At 44.6% G+C, this 19,772-nt stretch overlaps 1 protein-coding gene across 2 annotated transcripts; it reads right to left on the bottom strand.

Annotated features, from left to right (window-relative positions):
• Window positions 1–562: 562 nt before the first annotated feature.
• Window positions 563–18,961, bottom strand: NAA50 (N-alpha-acetyltransferase 50, NatE catalytic subunit). 2 transcript variants are annotated; one of them, XM_010215395.2, is made up of 5 exons: window positions 18,817–18,961; window positions 5,496–5,632; window positions 4,935–5,054; window positions 3,520–3,586; window positions 563–810 (listed from the first exon to the last, which is right to left on the bottom strand). In XM_010215395.2, exons 1-5 carry the CDS (start codon window positions 18,822–18,824, stop codon window positions 630–632), a joined length of 513 nt encoding a protein of 170 aa, XP_010213697.1. In that variant the 5' UTR covers window positions 18,825–18,961; the 3' UTR covers window positions 563–629. The 2 variants fall into 2 exon arrangements, with proteins under 2 accessions (XP_010213697.1, XP_088387435.1); XM_088531309.1 differs by having other exon boundaries at window positions 5,496–5,629.
• Between the last annotated feature and the right edge of the window lie 811 nt (window positions 18,962–19,772).

The raw sequence follows: 19,772 nt of genomic DNA, 5'->3' as shown, positions 1-19,772 counted from the left end.
GCACCAGCTTGGGTGAGGAGTACTGAGAAAAAAAAAAAAAGGCATTCAAAAGATAAGCCCGGGCAAAGTGAAACGGTATGGTAAAGTAGCCTGCCCTTCTCAGTAAAACATGGAGGAAAACACTATACTCAAAAATATTGGAAAGAACTAAACATGCTTTTTTTGAGAAGGGGGAATTAAGAGGAAGAATGGGAATTACTGATTTAACATTCAAAGGCATGCAGGGTGGTGGTGCTAAAGTACCCTGTATATTATAAAAAGAAACATAATCATGTAGAAATCAAGGACAAGATATTGTTTTTCCTTTCTCTTCTCACATTTACATTCTTCTTACTGAAAAGAAATTTCTCTAATACAAACTCGCCATTAGGAAAACGTGCTCAAGCCCTCCACATCTCAGACTAAAGAGTTCTGCACACCTCTTCCCACCATAAACAAAAATTAGAAAGAAGGAGGGGTTTAAAAACAAACAAAAAATGATTGGACAGTCCTTGGAAGAAGCATAACATTTTGTTGGAAGAGGTGAAGGAAAAAAGTTAGGAAGGATGAAAAGGGAAAAAAAAACAATAGGCCTCTCTCTCCTTATTTGGCGACAAGCAAGTGCAAGAAAGTGTTCGTTGGGGGTTTGTTCAGTTGTCGGTCTTTTGCACATCTGCGTTCTGGCCAAGACCAGGGGCTTTGAGGTTTTTCTGCAGCACATGGGCATCTGCTGGCTCTATCCTCTTGTAGTAGTTTTTCTTTGTCTCAATGATCTCAAAGCCAAACTTTCTGTAGAAGTCAATTGCTGACTCATTGCTGATCTGGACATGCCTGGGACAGAAAGAAGGATAGAGAGACAGATATCAGAACTTTCTGTGGTATAATATGCTGCCTCCACATTCAGGATTGTCAAAGAATAAAGAGTATAAACAGGATATGAAAGAGAGGCAACTAAACAGAGAAAGGAACGATGGTATAGCTTTTACAGTTCAGGACTGGAAATCAGGGTCTTCTCAATTTAAGCCTGCAGTAATACACAGTTTCCGGATGGCCTTTGGCAATCATTGTGAGAAGAAATGGCAAATATTTCCTTCAGTGAAGCTGTTTCAAGGAACACACAATGGGTAATGTATACAAATTGAAACACACAAAGTTCCATCTCCATGTGAGGAAGAACTTCTGTACTGTGAGGGTGACAGAGCCCTGAAACAGGCTGCCCAGAGAGGCTGTGGAGTCTCCTTCTCTGGAGATCTTCAAAACTAGCCTGGCTGCGACCCTGTGCAACGTGCTCTGGGTGTCGCTGCTTGAGCAGAGGGGTTGGACTAGATGATCTCTAGAGGTCCCTTCCAACCTCGACCATTCTGTGATTGTACATAGCAGAGGCCCTGAAGCTCAGTAATTTCAAATTTTCTTAAAAATCATAAATATTTTATGGAAATGCATAACCTACTTTTACTGTTTTTAACTTCTTGTAGTAACATTCCTCAGATGACCCCAAAACACTAGTCTGAGTGTTGACCCCTACCATAGGTAAGGCAACACAGTACTGCTGAAGGTTTTAATGGGATTTTTGATATGATTTTAACTCCATGCTCATTGCTGCTTTCCCTTCCTCCTCCCATAAAGCTATCAGGGTACAATGAAGCCCTATGAATTTACAAAATCTTTTCCCTCTTTATTCCCCAGAGTTTTACAGATCTTGCTAGTATATTCCAAGAATTTCAAGGCTTCTAAGACAAACAGCCATGAGGTAATTTACTTTCACAAGTATCAAAAATAATAATAAAAAAAGGTTTCGCTCAGCAACAAGGGTTCATTACATGCTCCCAAAATTCAGTGGGCACTGTATGAGCTTTGTGATGACAACATGCTACATAAAGTAATCACAGAACCAAAGTAGCTTGAAAAGCAAGAGCAGAAAAACAACAACAAAAATCTTAATATTAAACCAAATAAATACCAAATATCTAAAAGGGAACTTCATGATTATGACAAATCTAGCCAATGACACCAAAATACATGCCTAATCAGCATATATGTTCAGTATGTAGATCACAAAGAACAGACAGAGCAATAAAACCAGCAAGCTGCTAACAAATTTGGTTATGCCTAATCCTGGGAGCTACTTAATAGCACACTAGAATACTACTCTGGGGATGAAAAGGAAGGATTATGTAGAACTTGGTTTTTTTGCATTAAAAACAGTAAATGATTCTTCCACTGTGCACAAAGTAGTGTGCAAAAGCCAAAAAAAAAAAAAAAAAAAAAAAAAACACCCATGTGCCAATTAGCAAACAAGTTCACCATCACTACCTCTAAGGGTGGAGCAAGAATACAATTGAAGAGTAGCTTTAATCAAACTGGTCGTTAAAATAACTGTCCTCCTCACCCGAAAGAGGCAAAGCTATGACAGCACAGAATGTGGAAGAATTTTCACCTCCCTGCCACAACAGGTCTAAGCTTAAAGAGCAAGTCGCTCTGCCTAGTGATATCAGGGTATGAAAAGCTCCTCACTAAGCATCTTGGGAAGTTTAGAGTTCTGGGTGCAGTTCCATGGTAACATAAATCCACCCAAGTCACAGCTGTTGAGGGCCTGTTCATAACAGCGTACCACACTTGTACTGTATAACTAGGAAGAGGGGAATAAGTAAGAAAGCTGGCTAAGAGAAACGATCTGGCTCAAACCTCATCCAGCTCACTAGGCAGTCACAGGCATCAGCACACAGGAAAAGGCAAAAGTATGTAACCAGCAGAGAGAAGAAGCAAAGCTGTGGCATTTCTCACTTACATCAGCCTTAGTTGCTATGGATTTCAGGCTAGAATTTGTTCCATAGGGATCTATTAGGATGGTGGTGCCTTTTTAAGCAGCTCTCTCCTCTCCCCTAGTGCTTGCTCTCATTCCCGCATCACCTCAAGTGCTCACACAGCCATGTAGTAGATTTAAAAGAGAACCAGAACACAAAACCCACTTTCCCGACTGGATCAGGTCACTGACTCACTTTATTGTGTTGCTGCACAAGCAGCAAACCTGGCACAATGTAAGAAGAGGAATAGGTAGTCAAGCTTAAATGTGAACCTAGAGTTTCAGATGTGTTTGCAAACACATCTGATCTGACCCACATATTAGTGTCATAAAAGCCAGACAGCAAATGCAGCAAAACTGCATAAAAGACTTGCAGCATATTCCATTTTGTGGAGAACACTGTTTTTTCTTTTTTTGTGGAGAACAAAGAAAAAGAAAATCTTTAAAATATGATGTCATCCTACTATTGATCACTAGTTTGCAACTAAGCTGCTCTTAAACTCAGCAGATTTACAGGTCTTTATAAAGGTAGCAAACTCTGACTTTTCTCAGCAATGGACCACAAGTGCAGAACGCCATCTTTGGCTTCCCTAAAGTGCTTACTAGACAAGATGTTTTGTTTCACTCAGCACCCCACTGAAACTGATGATAAAATGCTTTAATGTTCCTCTCCCTTTGCTTCCAATTATGTCTCTGGCACCTCTCCCAAAAGGCACAAGAGCAAGTCATTTACTTACAGATAGATGTTGTCAAAAGTGCCATCTTTTTCACAGATGTTTAAGACATGATTCAACATTTTAGTTCCTGTCAAAGGTAAAAGAGATACTTAAGAAAACCAGAAGTGCACTTAGGTACATTAGGAAGTACATACTTCCTAAGTGCTTTCTTGAGCAGGGGCAGAAAACAGTAGGTAGCCTAAAATGGCTGAGAATGTGTTGTCAGAGCATTTGATTATGCTCCCAAATCAGAGAAAAAAAATAGTTTGAAGATGTCATCTGTGAGCATCAAAATCTGGCAGCAAGTTGGAACTGCAAAAATATTATCTGAAAGGAAGACACCTTGCAAAATCATCACTGTAAGCAGGAGTTACTTTTAAGTTTATAAGAAAGGTACTTTGAACAGCTTTTTTTGGTAAGATTTCTTGAAAAAATTTAAAAATAATCCTGATTTTAATAGACCAACTCTCTAAATAGTATATGATTTTTGCATGCTCATACACATAGGATGGAAGTTTACTGAAACAAAGGCAAATCAAATATGGTCTATCTAGACTTCCCATCTTTCTGACTGTTCACAAAAATTATCTTCTGTTTTTTGGGGGGAAAAATGCAGTCTAGAAGCATATCTATGAAGTACCTTATCTAAAAGTTAACTTCAAAGTCTCAAGCACAACTCACGATGTGGTCAAAACAAAATATAAAATTAATGACACTCCTCTTAACTTTTTATGATGACAGCAATTGTAAAAGAAATAAAAATAAAGTTATTTTTTATTTCCACTTTGTCCAAAGCAAATGGATTACTGTAGGTACTGGTTATTGATTTAGCCTATGGACTTGCAACAATAAAAAACTACACATTAGCACGCATATAGATAGAAAACAAGTGCCATCTGTGAGCAGCATTATTAGTAGTAACGGAAAGCTAAAATAAATAACAATTAGAACAATAACATTTTGGAAGGGTTAAAAGATGACCTGATTATGGACATCCATGTTTTTCTTCTATATGTGGTATGCATTTGCTATATATCTGACATAAATTAATTTTTATCTTTACGCTTTAATGTTCACATCTATAAAAGCAGAGTATTTACATCACAGGCTGATAATACAAGTAAAAGAATACATGGAATCCTGCAAGTTCTACAAAATAGTCCACTTCTGGAACAGGCAGGAAAACACGAGCCTACCAACTCATATTCTTTCCTCAAAAAATCTTCCCAACCCTCCCCCACCAAAAATAAAACAAAACAAAAACAAAAAACAAAACAAAAAAAAAAACCCACACCACCACCAAAAAAAACCAATGTTCCGAAAGTGTTAAGACCCTCTTGCTCAAAATACCAGAAAACGTTGAAAGAGCATTGAAAAGGGTGCAAAGCAATGAGGTTTCTTTGATTACTTGAGGTAGGAAAGAAGCTCCTCCTTACCTATCCCTAGCCTTCGGTAGGGTGCCAGGCATCCAAGTGTCATGATATACAGTCTCTTCTGATTCTGGGAGTGATCTACCCTACAGCACACTGCTCCCACTGCAATATCATTGAAATAGGCTGCCAAGGAAGGAAACAACAAAGTATTATTAGTTACAAGTCTCAAACTGCATGCATTTACAAGCTATCATTTGTGCCCTAAATCCTCTTTCCTTCCCTGCTACCAGTTCTTCAGTACCAGATATGTCAGCCATGATGTATGATTTTGAGTGAAGTCTCTGATGATGCTTTGACAGAACAATTGACTTACTGGAGTTCAAAATAACTAGCAATGACTTCCGGTTGCAAACTGGCAGCACACATCTGTCTTAATAGAAAACAGACCGATTTCCAATAAAACGGAAACACTTCAAGCTTAGGACTGCAGCTCTTTCTGGGGGCTCCCAAACAGTTGTCTTTCATTCATTAAAATAGATGAAACTATTACTCAAAACCATTAAGGATTGCACTGGTAAGCTTTCAGCCACCAAAACCCACAGTTACTGGCAAGAAGATCTGTACCTAATTTGGCTAGTTCGCCAACCTCCAGTACATCCTTGTAGAACTTGTCATTGTAGCTGACAGGAAAAATGACTTGGTTTAGCCGCTTCAGCTGCTTAATGTTGTGTGGAGTCACATCTCCCAGCTCGATCCGGCTACTGGAACAAATCAAAACATGCTTAATATCCGTTAGACCCTTTTTTTTTTCTTTTTAATATAAAAAATGCAATATCTTATTTATACATCTACAGCTGTCCAACCTAATAATCAGTTTGACACATACTGGAACCATCATTTCAATGTCCAGCACACACAGTTAATTTTTGCTGATGGCTACTTTAATTCCAAAACTCAATTTAAAATCAGTACTGTACACTCAGAAGGTTTTCAGGCCACACTTGACACTGAAATGTAATAGTACATGTGTAGTTTTATTGGGTGGGAGACACAAGAACATTCGGGAGAATATTAACCTGTATTGACTTTGCCTTTGTCCCCTAAATTTTCTCACAGATCACTAAGATCACAAAAAGTCACACATCTAGAACGGAGACCAAGAAAATAAAGTTCTCAACCTATACTTTAAAGACAGACTTCATTATATCACTGTTTAAAATAAGACTTATGCTCAGATGCATAGATGCTTAGATGCAGATCTTTACTAGACACCTGCCACTAAAAAGCAAGTGTTGTGCACAGTGGAGCACTCCACTGTTACGGTGATATGTGCTCAATTACGATCATCTTTGAAGTCATTCTTGACACTGACTGAGAGCAGAACGGCATTGGCAAAATACTAATGCTGAACTATAGTAAGATGAAGCGTCTCCTTTTAAAAAGCATCTCCTTTAAAAAAAAAAATCCTGAAGGGATACTGTATACCAAGACAAAAGACAAGTAAAAATGTTTGTGCTATCTTCCTGGCTAACTTCCTGGCTAACTTCCTGGCTAACTTCCTGGCTAACTTCCTGGCTAACTTCCTGGCTAACTTCCTGGCTAACTTCCTGGCTAACTTCCTGGCTACAGAAAAATCCCCCATGATGGTAGACTTAGCAAAGACTGACTATGACATGAGAAATGAAGACTAAGTAGTGAGTAGCTAATCAAAACCAATATAAACTCCAAATAGTCATCATTGCATGAAGGCAGGTACAAATGGAGGGCATACTGAGCTACAAACACAATTCCAGGTTTGTCTGCAACCCTGTTTTACCTGGTACACATAGACAGAGAGATTATTTTTTTCACAAATAATCATTACAGCTACCATTTGCTTTCCTTTTAATCCACATTATGTTTTCAAAAAGACAGTTTTATAAAATTCTTGTAAGGCAAGGTTTGACAACAAGCAGTAGCTGCTTTCCGTCTCTAATGTTTTGGGCCTAGTCACAGGTTGATGTCTAGGAGAAAACAACACAGATTAGCTTACATGATACAGTGAAACAAAGATGAGATATAATACCCAACAACTTTTAGTCTTCAAGAACTGCACTAAATAACACTGAGATCTGTCTCTATTTTATTAATTGACCTTAATTACATGTCAAAAACATAAACAACTAACATTCCATTTATCATATCAATTTTAGTTGATCACATCATCCGGGAAGGTACAAATATACAAAAACTTTCTTAGGCATTGTACTGCAATGGAGTACAGCTTCACATGAGTAAAAGCTATAGGAATGGAAGCTTTAAGGTTTATTTCAAGAAGCACAACTTGTTCTAACACATACTTTCCACTTCCACAGAAAGAACTAGTCTTCATTTCTGCAAAGCGACTTCAGCCCTACGTATGAAAGATCAGCAGTGCCCATTCTTCTACATGACACAAGACTGAACATTCTACCTAGTGAGCCCTGCAGAAGACTAACCATTTGCCGCTAGAATCTAGCCTCAACTAAAGGTGTATTGATAATCCTGTACCTCTCCATTACATTATTGTATTCCAGCCAAGCACTCTAACCACTTAAAATTAATGGATGGTATTGGAGTATCAATCCTTTCTGACATATGTCTAACATACATTTCCCAAACAGTTTCAAAAAAAGCTCTTTGGTATCACACATCTCATGCCCCAGTTTGGGTACTTACAGACTGTTGCAGGCAGTTCCTAATCTTCCCATACTATGCCGCATAGGTCAATTGTTCCCGACGGCAGGGGGAAATTCTAAACTGTCAGTCCCGCCAGTCTGCTTAGTTCTTTTAGGTGTACGACATTCTTTTGGGATGACCATGACAAACAGGCAGTATGTTCTTCAATAGCAATCTCAACCATGGCAGAAACAGCACTACTCTCCATAGTCTTGCATCTCAACTATGTCAAGACATGCAGGCACACTATGCCTGCATACGGGATGCATATGCAGCAAGTGGGATGCAATTCTAAAGTTTCCATCTACAACAAAACTGAAGCAGGTGTTCTTGTGCCTGGAAGAGAGCTGTGCCTGGAAGAGAGCTATCCTGGAACAGAGCACCTTAATAATCCCATAGCAGGAGCAGACAGAAGTGGCCACAGCCTCTTTTCCTGCAGCCTACATGAGACTGGACGCCCAAGAGAGCAGGATAAGAAAATATAATAGTAATAAAAACGCAGAAGGAGAGCCTGCAGCTTTTGAGAGCTACTGAACGGGGACATTACCTCTCAACTTAGCACCACACCAGAGAAAATAAAACGAAAAAGAGATGAAAAGCACCTTTCAGCCACCTCCTTTTGAAACTAATTCCTAGAATCTCTGGGGTCCATGTCTCCTCTCTTCCCCCTCTTCCTCCCTCCTTCTTCTCCTTCCCCCCGCTTCTTCCTCTTCCCTCTTCTTTCTTCCCCTCTGCTCCTCCCGCCCCCTATTCCCCCCTTGCCCTTCCCCTCACTTCTCTTACCCCCTTGCCCTTCCACCCTCCCCTTCCTCCCTTCTTCCCCTTCCTCTTCCTTCTCCTTCCTCCCTTCTCCTCTTCCCCTTCTCCCTTTCCCTACTTTCTCCCTTCCCCCCTCTCCCCCTTCCCCCTTCCTCCCTTCTCCTCTTCCCCTTCTCCCTTTCCCTACTTTCTCCCTTCCCCCCTCCCCCTTCCCTCCCCTTCCCCTCCCCTTCCCCTCCCCCCCTTCCCCCTTCCCTTCCCCTCCCCCCTTCTCCCTTCTTCCTTCCCCTCCCCCCTTCCCCTACTTTCTCCCTTCCCCCCTCCCCCTTCCCTCCCCTTCCCCTCCCCTTCCCCTCCCCCCCTTCCCCCTTCCCTTCCCCTCCCCCCTTCTCCCTTCTTCCTTCCCCTCCCCCCTTCCCCTCCCCACTCTTCCCCCTTTCCCTCTCCTTCCCCTCCTCTTCCCCCTTTCCCTCTCCTTCCCCTCCTCTTCCCCCTTCCCCTCCCCTTCCCCTCCTCTTCCCCCTTCTCTCCCCTTCCCCCTCTTCCCCCCTTCTCTCCCCTTCCCCTCCCCCCCTCTCTCCCCTTCCCCCTCTTCCCCCCTTCTCTCCCCTTCCCCTCCCCCCCTCTTCTCCCTTCCCCCCTCTTCCCCCCTTCCCCTCCCCCCTCTTCCCCCCTCTTCTCCCCTTCTCTCCCCTTCTCCTCCCCCCTCTTTCCCCCTTCCCTCCCCCCTCTTTCCCCCTTCCCTCCCCTTCCCCTCCCCCCTCTTCCCCCTCTTCCCTTCCCCCCTCTTCCCTCCTTCCCCTCCCCTCCTCTTCCCCCCCTTCCCCTCCCCCCTCTTCCCTCCTTCCCCTCCCCCCCTCTTCCCTCCTTCCCCCTTCCTCCCTTCTCCTCTTCCCCTTCTCCCTTTCCCTACTTTCTCCCTTCCCCCCTCCCCCTTCCCTCTTTCCCCCCTTCCCTCCCCTTCCCCTCCCCCCTCTTCCCCCCCTTCCCTCCCCTTCCCCCCCCTCCCCTTCTCCCTTCTTCCTTCCCCTCCCCCCTTCCCCTCCCCGCTCTTCCCCCTTTCCCTCTCCTTCCCCTCCTCTTCCCCCTTCCCCTCCCCTTCCCCCTCTTCCCCCCTTCCCTCCCCTTCCCCTCCCTTCCTCTTCCCCCCCTTCCCTTCCCCCCCTCTTCCCTCCTTCCCCTCCCCCCCTCTTCCCTCCTTCCCCTCCCCTCCTCTTCCCCCCTTCCCTCCCCCCCTCTTCCCCCCTTCCCCTCCCCCCCTCTTCCCCCCTTCCCCTCCCCCCTCTTCCCCCCTCTTCTCCCCTTCCCTCCCCCTCCCCCCTCTTTCCCCCTTCCCTCCCCCCTCTTTCCCCCTTCCCTCCCCTTCCCCTCCCCCCTCTTCCCCCTCTTCCCTCCCCCCCCTTCCCTCCTTCCCCTCCCCTCCTCTTCCCCCCTTCCCTTCCCCCCCTCTTCCCTCCTTCCCCTCCCCCCCTCTTCCTTCCTTCCCCTCCCCTCCTCTTCCCCCCCTTCCCCTCCCCCCCTTCCCTCCTTCCCCTCCCCCCTTCCCTCCTTCCCCTCCCCCCCTTCCCTCCTTCCCCTCCCCTCCTCTTCCCCCCCTTCCCCTCCCCCCCTCTTCCCTCCTTCCCCTCCCCTCCCCTTCCCTCCTTCCCCTCCCCCCCTCTTCCCTCCTTCCCCTCCCCTCCCCTTCCCTCCTTCCCCTCCCCTCCCCCCCCTTCCCCTCCCCTTCCCCTCCCCCCTCTTCCCCCCCTTCCCCTCCCCCCTTCCCTCCCCTTCCCCTCCTTCCCTTCCCTCCCCTTCCCCTCCTTCCCTTCCCCCCCTTCCCCTCCTCCCCTTCCCCCCCCTTCTCCCCGTCCCTCCCCTTCCCTCTCTTCCCCCCTTTCCTCCCCTTCCCTCTCCTTCCCCCCTTCCCTCCCCTTCCCCCCTTCCCTCCCCTTCCCTCCCCTTCCCCCCCCTTCCCTCCCCTTCCCCCCTTCCTCCCCCTTCCCTCCCCTTCCCCCCTTCCCTCCCCTTCCCCCCCCTTCCCTCCCCTTCCCCCCCCCTTCCCTCCCCTTCCCTCCCCTTCCCTCTCTTCCCCCCTTCCCCCCTTCCCTCCCCTTCCCTCTCTTCCCCCCTTCCCCTTTCTTCGCCTTTTTCTCTTCCTTCTCTCTTCCTCATTTCCCCCTCCTTCTCTCTCCCCCTTTCTATCTTCCCCATCTCTCTTTTTTCTTTCTTGCTCCATCTTTTTCTTTCCCTCTCACCCCATCTCCCTTTCTCTTGCTCCTTCTTTCTCTTTCTTGCTTTCTCATGTCATCTCTTTCTCTTTCTTGCACCATCCTTTTCTTTCTCTTTCCTGCTCCATCTCTCTTTCCCTCTTTCTCATTCAATCTTTCTTTCTCTTTTCCTCTTTCTTGCTTCATCTCTTTCTCTCCCTCCTTCCCTCTCCCCCCTCTACTTTTCCTCACTCTCTCCCTCCTTCCCTCCTCCACTCTCCTCTTCCACCTGCCCCCCTCCTCCTGTCTGCCCTACCCACCTCCCACCTTCCCTCTCCCCCCCTCTCCTCCCTGCCTCTCTCCCCTCTTTACTTCTCCCTTCTACCCCCTCTCCACTCTGCCCTCCCCCATTCCCTCTCCCCCTCTCCCTCCTTCCCTCATCTATTACACAACACACACACACACACGCGCGCGCGCAGAGGAATAGTGAGTAAAAATGATCACATGGAAAGGAAGATGAGCATCATGAAGCTTCACTTTGCCTAAGGACAGGGCAGCAAAAGTGCCATATGGCCTCAATAAAAAAGAAAAAAAAAAAAGGAAAGCTAGCACTGCTGCTCAGAGAAGCAGTCTTGATGTCCTTGAGCTGCTCATTTCTACCCTCCTGCTGGCACAAAGGTTTGCTCAACCACATGGTGAACCAACCCCAAATTAAAAACAACACCCATCAATCCCCTGATTGTGTTTGCCACACAGCCTTCTGATGCATAAGGATGAGAAAAAAATGCCAAAAGCAGGACTAGGCCAAACCCAACTTAAGTTGCTTCTGGAAGTGCGTGCAAAAGGAGCAGAGCAATCAATGGGTGTCTAGATGCTTTTGTGCTCCATCCCCTCTTTGAACCAAAGGACTGAAAGGTGTCCCAGACTACAAAGATCCAAGGCAAAGCATACATAGCTCCCATAACAGAGAGCACAAAATGGCCATTCCTTTGTTTTCCATGGACAAACAACAGCAACTTTTGCATTTTTTGAAAATGCTTGTTAAAAGTATTTCCTCAAGTTACCTCTCAGCCAAAATAATAACATATATCTACTGTATCAGTCAAACTCCGTTTAGGCCAGTCCTGCATACCCAGCATAGGTAGTGCCAGAAATATCTATTCTTTACTGCTGTTAAAAAAAAAAAAAAAAAGTAAATCGTGAACAAATTAGCAAATGAGAGTACAAAGATGTTTAAAGAGCCTGATGCACTCAGAATGGACATGCCACTACTTTAACAGATTATTTTATTCTATAATTCCAATAACAGCTTTAAGAAGATACACATTTAGCACTGGCATCCAACATCTTAAATAGCTTCTCATGAAGTCAACTGTACTCATCTTAGGTGTCAAAAGTGCTTGACCAAGTCCTCCACTTCAAGTTTCTCCCATACAATTGCTTTTAACACGGGAGAACATAGGACTCTTGGCTCATTATATCAGGCCTATTACCATATTACTCTACAAATATAGAACCTTTCTAGGTGGAACACTACGTTCTAAGATTTCTTCTATTTCAAGGCTATACCCAAGCCATTATTTTTCTCAGTTAAACTTTCTTCTGATTTCGATCCTCAGTGTATTCAAGTTCTTTCCATATGCTCTCTTCTCTCGTTAGTTTCAACAGTCAGTATGCACCAATATGCCCTCTTCTTACCTCTTTTCAGAGAGCTGTTATACCCTCATGCACCTTTCTTTCAAGCTTTTAGTCTCTTTCTGTAAGATTGGCTCCTGATGTCTACTATTCTCATGCAAGCTATTCTCTGAGCTTCTTCAGATTTCTGTTGATTTTCCTTCAATATAACAGAACTGCTCACAGAACCCTAAACACATCCTACTCCCTTGTACATGAGCAGCAGCTTTTCCCTATTTCTATTCTATTTTTCCTGACATATTCTAGGACTATATTCGCTTTCTTCCTCAGCTGCAAGATGCTGATGGCTCAGTAACTAAGCTGAACAGACTTCACTGCTGAAGTGAACCTGCTTCTAGTGAGTAAGGCAGATCCTCCTTAAAGGTGTATTTCAGCACTGGCCAACTATCTAAGAGTGGAAGCGAAGAGGGATCCATGGAATTAGAGTGGAAGTGGGAATTTAGTGAGGCAACATGTAGTTACTAAAACTAGACACATGTCGAGAAGACCAGCATTAACGATCCTGCTCTGGTATGTTATGCCCTAAAATCCTTCAAGGACTTGCCAGGAAAAAAATGCTTTTTGTAGGACCAAATGCAACCCAATCTACTGCAACTGCACTCCTTTATTTGCAGCTTACTGAGCGGAAGTGATTTGAACACACTATTTTTCCTACAAGTTTAAATTTAGACTGATGAAAGTAACAGAGGTTAAACGAGACATTAGCATCTGTTTACACTAAGGCTACATTTTGCCTTTTGATATACATTAAAGGAGAAATAAGCTTTTAGAGCTATCATTTCATATATTAATAGCTTAATTTTCCAAAGATACAGTCAAGAGGAAAAACAAATCCAGTCATAGGGATTGGGCTCAGATTCTGAGCCCAATTTAAGCATCAACACTAAGGAGAAAAAGGGGAAAATCCAAGTTTCTTAATACCGTAAGAATCTCAGTCTCATTTGAACAAACAGTTCAAGTTTATCCCCTAGAGGGATCTGACTGACTGAAATAGATCTCTGTGTAGCTGATAGCTTGGCTTGGACTTACTTAAAAAATCTGGCAGTCTAAATTTAGCAGCAATATATCTGCAATTTGCAAAATTCTTGCACTTGAGGTATTACAGAACAGTCAGAAGAGGGAGCACACAGGAAAAAAAAAAGAAGTATTAAACTAGAGGACTTTAGAGTAGAGTCTGTCACCCACTACACAGCCAACTAACTTTACCGCTTCTATTTTGGCTTCCAAATTAAAGAGTCTAGACAGGATAATTCACTCCCATAAAACAAAAGCAAACCAGAGCTAGAAAAGCTATAGCTAAAAGGTGTGGCTTTACTTAAGAGTCAAATCCAAAGCCAAAAGAGCCTCTCCACTTAAAACACAGATGAGCTGTCCTGCTGGGTGCACGAGTTGATCTAGTTATTGTGGGCAGACCAGTATGTTTTCAATTATCTAGATCTGCAGACCAAAAATCTCTGCTTCACATATCAGACAATCAGAAAGATACATACAAGCCTAGCATACAAAACGTCTTCCAAATTCACTTCTGAGTCCCTGATCTCTTTTAGTCCCACTTACTTGAAAGGATTTATTTGCATGACACCTGATACCCTGTTAGAAGTTGCACCCTCTCTTGTGTGCTGCACTGCAAAAGTGCAGAGTGATGTATGCAAGACAGCCAAGTAGTTTTAGAATCTGAATTAATGAAAGATAAATGCAAGACTGAGTTCAAGAGGGTCTTGATGCAAATGGGTTTCGCCAACAAATGTCATAACTGCAAAAGACAATTTGAACCCTTGTTTGCCTCTCTCCTGTATAAGGACAAAATAATTGACGAGTTACAACCCAGATATCTTCACCATACTTAGACAAGTCACTTGGCTTCAACCTAGAAAGACCCATCATTTTACAGAATATTGGCTAGTCTTTACTTGCAAGAATCTAAGTTGTGATAAAGTAGCTTTGGAATTTTTCAGACGTGTTCTTTGAGGGATTTACTGGACTGCAAGTCTATACTGCATTCTCATTAAAAAAAAAGAAAAAAAGAGAAAACCTTACAAAATCCTAAAAACACTGACACTAAGTCACTCTAAATCTAAAGTAGCAATGCAATTACAAAAAACCCAGAGACAGGCAGGGAGAGCACCACAAAGAGGTCATTTCAACAAGTGACAGACAAAACGAAGCTTTTTGAGACAATAAAGAGTTCTGTCCTTCTACAGCTGGATACAAAGAACAGGAACTGACATGCCACGCTGACAGAATTTTCAAACTCTGAGATGCTCAGAAATAAACTGCAGCTGACGTAGAACAGAATAGCAACCACACATACATAGCTTAGAAGCCCCTAACATTTAATTTCTTCAAAGCTCCTAATAAGGCAAAAGCTTTGATGCACCTGGGAAACATGCAACACAAGTAAGGTGAAAGAGGAAACAACTTGACTGTGATTATGTAGCAGGTAAAAAGTTATCAGACATCTTAACTCTCCAGCACTAGCCTAAACATTTTTCCTTGCAAGTCAGTTAAACTCACAAGAACATTCTGATTTAGAAACATGACTGCAGTCTAAGCAAAAGTACTTCAGTTTGAAATTACTAGCCCAAAGTGATAATACCCTGGGGCTATACCCCTTTACATACCTCAGTGTGCCTGGATATGAAAATTACAGTCTCTATTTACCTCTCAGAGGGTCATGACCCTTCACTAATTAGTGTTCATGAAGCCCTTGATTACTTCATGATCCTCATGTAAGAGCAGAGGCCAAATTCAAAACAGACCTAAATGTGGGGTTAAGTGTCTCATTTACCTAAATCCAGGGAGCTCAGCAGGCTCAAAGACATTTCTTGTACTTGTATAACGCAACAAGGTTTTCATGATAGAACTGACATATCAGGAGAAAGATATTTACCTGCTTCACATGATCTACTACAATGAATCACTGAAACATCTTTCTTCACAAGTGCTGGTGTACACTACATTGGTAAAGAAAATGAAGCAGGACATTATGGATCCCCTGTCCATATCATGAATTGTTTTTTGAGATTTTCAAATTCTGTACTATTTTTTTTTCAGAGTATATTCTTCACAAAACAGAATGAAATAACAGTTTTATGTGTCTACCTTCATTATGCCTAAGGCAGCAACTATTAAAAAAAACTAATTTATAATGCACAACAGATTGTTTTTCTCTATCCTTTCCCCAGTCTTCAAGAAGCATGAATTCTTCTTGAATGAAAATCTGTGTTAAAGAACTACTTATCCGCTAATTTCAATCTAATAGGTGAACTTCACAGGCAAGAAGAAATTTGTTGAAGAAATTGCCCAAAGACCTTCATCTCTCCCTATACTCTCACAAGAATGTTATACAATAGTCAAGTAATGAAAATGGGGAACTTTTTCAGGGATTCAGATTCAAGCCTGATAAGGACCAAAATCAAATGCATCCTGGGAGAGAAAGGTCAAGTGTGCTCCAGAAGTATTTTATGCGACATGTTCTCGCTATATTGCAAGACATTTTGAACTGAACCAAAAAGTTACTCTGCTTCTGCAAAAATTTGGCTGGATATCTTAGTTGCAGCCACCCCATTGTCAAAATTTTTTCAATTCTCTATTTTTAATGAAGTCTCACCTCATTTCCTTCCCGTAATGAATTAATTCAATGTGCATTTTTTGATGCAAATACACAGCTGTCTCATTTCAATGACATACTTCTTTATGTTCTCAGGTCTTTGAATAACCAACAGGTCTTCTATGCATAGACCATTTCATTCTTTCCTCTCCTTCCTCACTTCAAATACCTCTCTCTCCCACAAGTTTCTACTCCTCCAAAACTGCCAGAAACAACACAGAGGTCACCTCTTCTTGTCTTTCAGCAGGGAAGAGAGAAAAATCCTCCTGACATTGTCTACCTTGCTTTGAGAAAAAATGACACAAGATGGCCTGCATTTTTCTCTACTAATTCTCAACCAATTTAAGTCAATTTAAGGATTGACTTCTGACATCTTTCCCTCCTTTCCTTCTGTGTGGAGATACACACACACACACACACACACACAAAGAGTGTCGCCTTAAATAACGGATCTGAACAAGTTTAATATTTGCCAATTTGAGAAGTTATTCAAATTTTAAATCACTTCCTTCTCCTTTCAGAGAATGGATGAGTTCATATATTGTAGAGTTGAAGCTTTAAGATCTATTTTTGGCCCTGTTCTCTGACACAACTTGCTTTTGGGGGATCTTCTCAGATCTTTTTATATTGGAAAAAGAAAAAGATTTGATTTACTTATGTAAGTAAACACATTCTACTGAAATCTTTAAATACAATGAGAGAACAAAAGAGCTATATAAATTGAGTTATTTTTCAATTTGAGTTTTGCTGGCCTACTTCTCCCAATTTGATTACAGAGCACCTAGACTTAGTACTAAGATTTCATTTTGCATAAATCTTGCTGTATGGTGTTAAGAGTGTTTTTACTAGAAAAACACATGCTGTTCTTCAAAGGAATGAAAGACTACCAGAAAAGCTAAACCTGAGAGAGACCAGTTCTGCTTCCCCCAAAGTCAAATCAGTGATAAAATGCCTTTAAGTTAAGAAAAAAAAATGGCGATTAGGTTCAGTACTATGGCAGCTAAAGCATTTTAAAATTTTATTGCAAAAAGTTGCAAAGAAGTTGCAAAAAAAAACCCCAGTAAAACAAAACAACAAAAAAAATCCAAAACATAAGTCTTGAAAGCTGCAACCGAAGCGAGGAGCCTGGTTCCAGCCCCTAGCCTGCACACAGCCTGCCTCAGCAGCACAGTGGACAGCTCTGGCTGTGACCTACCATGAAACCTTTGTGGCTGCAGCCTTACATGCCTGAGCAGCTTTCCATGTATCATACCAGCCTGAATAACTCTTGTCATTCAGGTTGCCACTGACATGCATGCATGCATGCCAAAGCAGGGATAAACTGTAGAAAACAGTAGAAAGGTCTACAGAGGATAAAAGGAAACCAAGTTCTGACAAGAGGAGAGCAGTTAAACAATAGTCACAATAGACACCTCAACTGCCACTTGGTATCTGCTCATTAGGACAGTTGCTCTTGTCACCAGCTCTGTCATTCTTTTGTTATCAGCAGGCGGGATGTCCCATTTCTTGTAGGGCAGCACAGACACATAAAGCACTGCCCAAGATCCCAATCTTAGCTATCTGCTATCAGCTGAGAATTGATTCCTTGTTACATTTTGTTTATCATCATCACTGAATTCCTTCTTACAGATAGTTACTGTGCTTCCTGATATGTGAAGCTGTTTACAGGAAGTCAGAGATGGCCAAGTACCTGTTACGAAGCAGTCTCACTGTGTGACCTCACCTCAATTGTTAACAAGATAAACCCCTTACCATTTCTTAGCAAAAAAGCTTAAGTGCTTCAACTTCCATTCAACCTGTCTTAAGCTGCCAAACTGGAATAGTAACACCCAGCACTTGCATAACCCTAGTTTCAAGGAAGATTTAAATCTCCTTTAAGAAATAGCTGTGGAAAAACTTCCTTTACACAGAAATGAGGCAAAAAAAAGGACTACACTTTCCAGAACACAAACGACATCGAAATCAATAAGCAACAGACAAGTGGGCCAACAAGTAAAAGCCTGTCCCAAAGTGGTCTCTACAAGGTCATGCAGGTTTTCAGACTCCAGAACAAGACTCAGACTTTAAAGGCCTCTAACCTCACGGCCTCCTCAACACCTTATGACCTCCTCTGGGTAGCAAACAGTGTGTTTCAGTCAACCACATCTGAAATCTCTAGGCTTTCAAGAGTCACTGAGAAGGAAAGTAAGGCCCAAAGCCACATGCTGGAGAAAATAAACACAGAATGCAACTCATTTTCATCCCTCGGCATCCTACAGGCTCCACAGAGATAAGGACGTAGAGACTTAATGCTCAAGAGATGCTGCAAACCTGCAGCTTTCCTACACAGGCTAAGCAACAATTCTTCACTGTTGCCAGACAAGTAAAAAACCAGCCAGAATTCCCAGAACTGCCTGTGCTCCTGATTTGCTTTGCAGAGGGACTTGGTGAAGACCTCAGCCTGCAGCCACCCAGAAGCACGAGGCAAAAGCCCATGCTTCCTACCCACCCAGTGAAGCCAGATCGGGCAAAAAAAGAGCCTGCACCCTGGAAACAGGTGAAAAATCAAAGTGTCCATGAGTATGGGGGGGTGCAGAGGGGGCTCCCATAGGAAGCTTTTTCCTCGAGCAAGAGACTTTTCATAGCCAGGAAGGTCTCCATGCTAAACCAGCCCCCCAGTGCACATCACTGTCCCTCTACCCATCATAGCACCCAACCCCGAGACTGCAGTGGTCTCTGGCTGCTTTCAGACAGACTGAAGCAGGAGAAGCACCGAGGGGCCCTGCTCGGGCCCCTCCACCTCCCCATAGTGGCGGGAGGTGCTGTCCAGGCCGGTCCTCCGGTGCAGGCCAGGCTCTGGTCGACTGCCAGGCACCCGCCCACGCCCGTGCTTGGCCCGGCCACGCCGCTGAGGCCCCTCGCTCCCGCTCCACACAAGGGCGGAAACGGCGCGACCGAAACCGCCATCGGCGCTCTGCCACGGCGAGGCCGAGCCCCGACCCATGCTCGCACTCACCCCTTCATGGTGCGGCCGAGGCACGGCGGATGCTGGTGCCCGCGCTCACTGCGTGCAGGCCCCGGCAGCGCAGTTCTGGCCTCACCCTCCTGCTCGTCCCGGGCAGCGCTGACGACTCAGCTTCCCGCTCCACATGGGCCGCCGCCGCCGCCGTCCGTCTGCACCGCGCCCCACCCCCCTGTGACCCCTCACCTCACGCCACGTGCACGCTCACGCACGCACTCACAGCCGTGATCCCCCCTGCCGCCCGCCCGCCCTTCCTCCCGCGCGCGCAAGCGCTGAGCCGAGCTGGGCCGGGCTAGGCCAGGCAGGGCCTTTCGCGCCCTTACGCCGCGGCAGGGGGAGCGGCATCGCGCGGCATCTTCCGCGTGACCTCGCTGGGCACTGCTGGGGGGGAGGGGGGGGCGGGGAAAAGGCGTTGAGGTGTTCGTCACGTGGCGTGGGACGGCAACCATGCGCGCGGGCTCCTAACCATCTTTTTCTCCTCCTTTCCTTTTTTGGGCGCGGGACGGGCGGGTTCGTGTCGTCCCCATGCCCCTTTTCCTTTGGGCGACAGCGAAAAACAGCAAATAGCTTCGAGCTAAGGTACGAGTTTTACCCGGAACTGAAACCTCAGCCGCTGGCCTGTGTCAGGCACTTCCTGTGCGCGCGCGGCCTCAGGGCGCCTGAGAGGCCGGCGCATGCGCGGGGGGTCGCTTATCAGCTGATCGGCAGCTGGAGGGAGCTGGCTGCTGGGGGACTCGCTGCTGTTGAGCTCAGGTGAGGGCCCGGCTGCCCTGGTTTCTTAGGCCCCCATCCTGGCCCGCTTCCCCGTCTTCCTGTGCAGTGTCTGCGTGCCGGGTCGTTTCTGCTCCTGCTGCGCTTTGCGTCAGGTCGTTTGGGGGCGGGAAGCAACAGCCCCTCCCGTGACCGTTAGCCGTTAGGCATACGACCTTTCCTTCATTCCTCCCTTTCTT

Source organism: Tinamus guttatus, unplaced genomic scaffold (genome assembly GCF_059628265.1).
Source record: "Tinamus guttatus ecotype Peru unplaced genomic scaffold, ASM5962826v1 Tinamus_guttatus_pri_ptg000404l, whole genome shotgun sequence".
NCBI lineage: Eukaryota > Metazoa > Chordata > Aves > Tinamiformes > Tinamidae > Tinamus > Tinamus guttatus.
The sequence above is the reverse complement of the archived record's forward strand: the minus strand, read 5'-3'. Positions and strand labels throughout refer to the sequence as shown.

Coding starts and splice junctions, on each gene's coding strand:
- NAA50 (XM_010215395.2), bottom strand. Junction 5,055..5,495: donor TGGCGAACTAGCCAAATTAG/GTACAGATCTTC, acceptor CTTCCTTGGCAG/CCTATTTCAATGATATTGCA. Junction 811..3,519: donor ACTTTTGACAACATCTATCT/GTAAGTAAATGA, acceptor TTTCTGTCCCAG/GCATGTCCAGATCAGCAATG.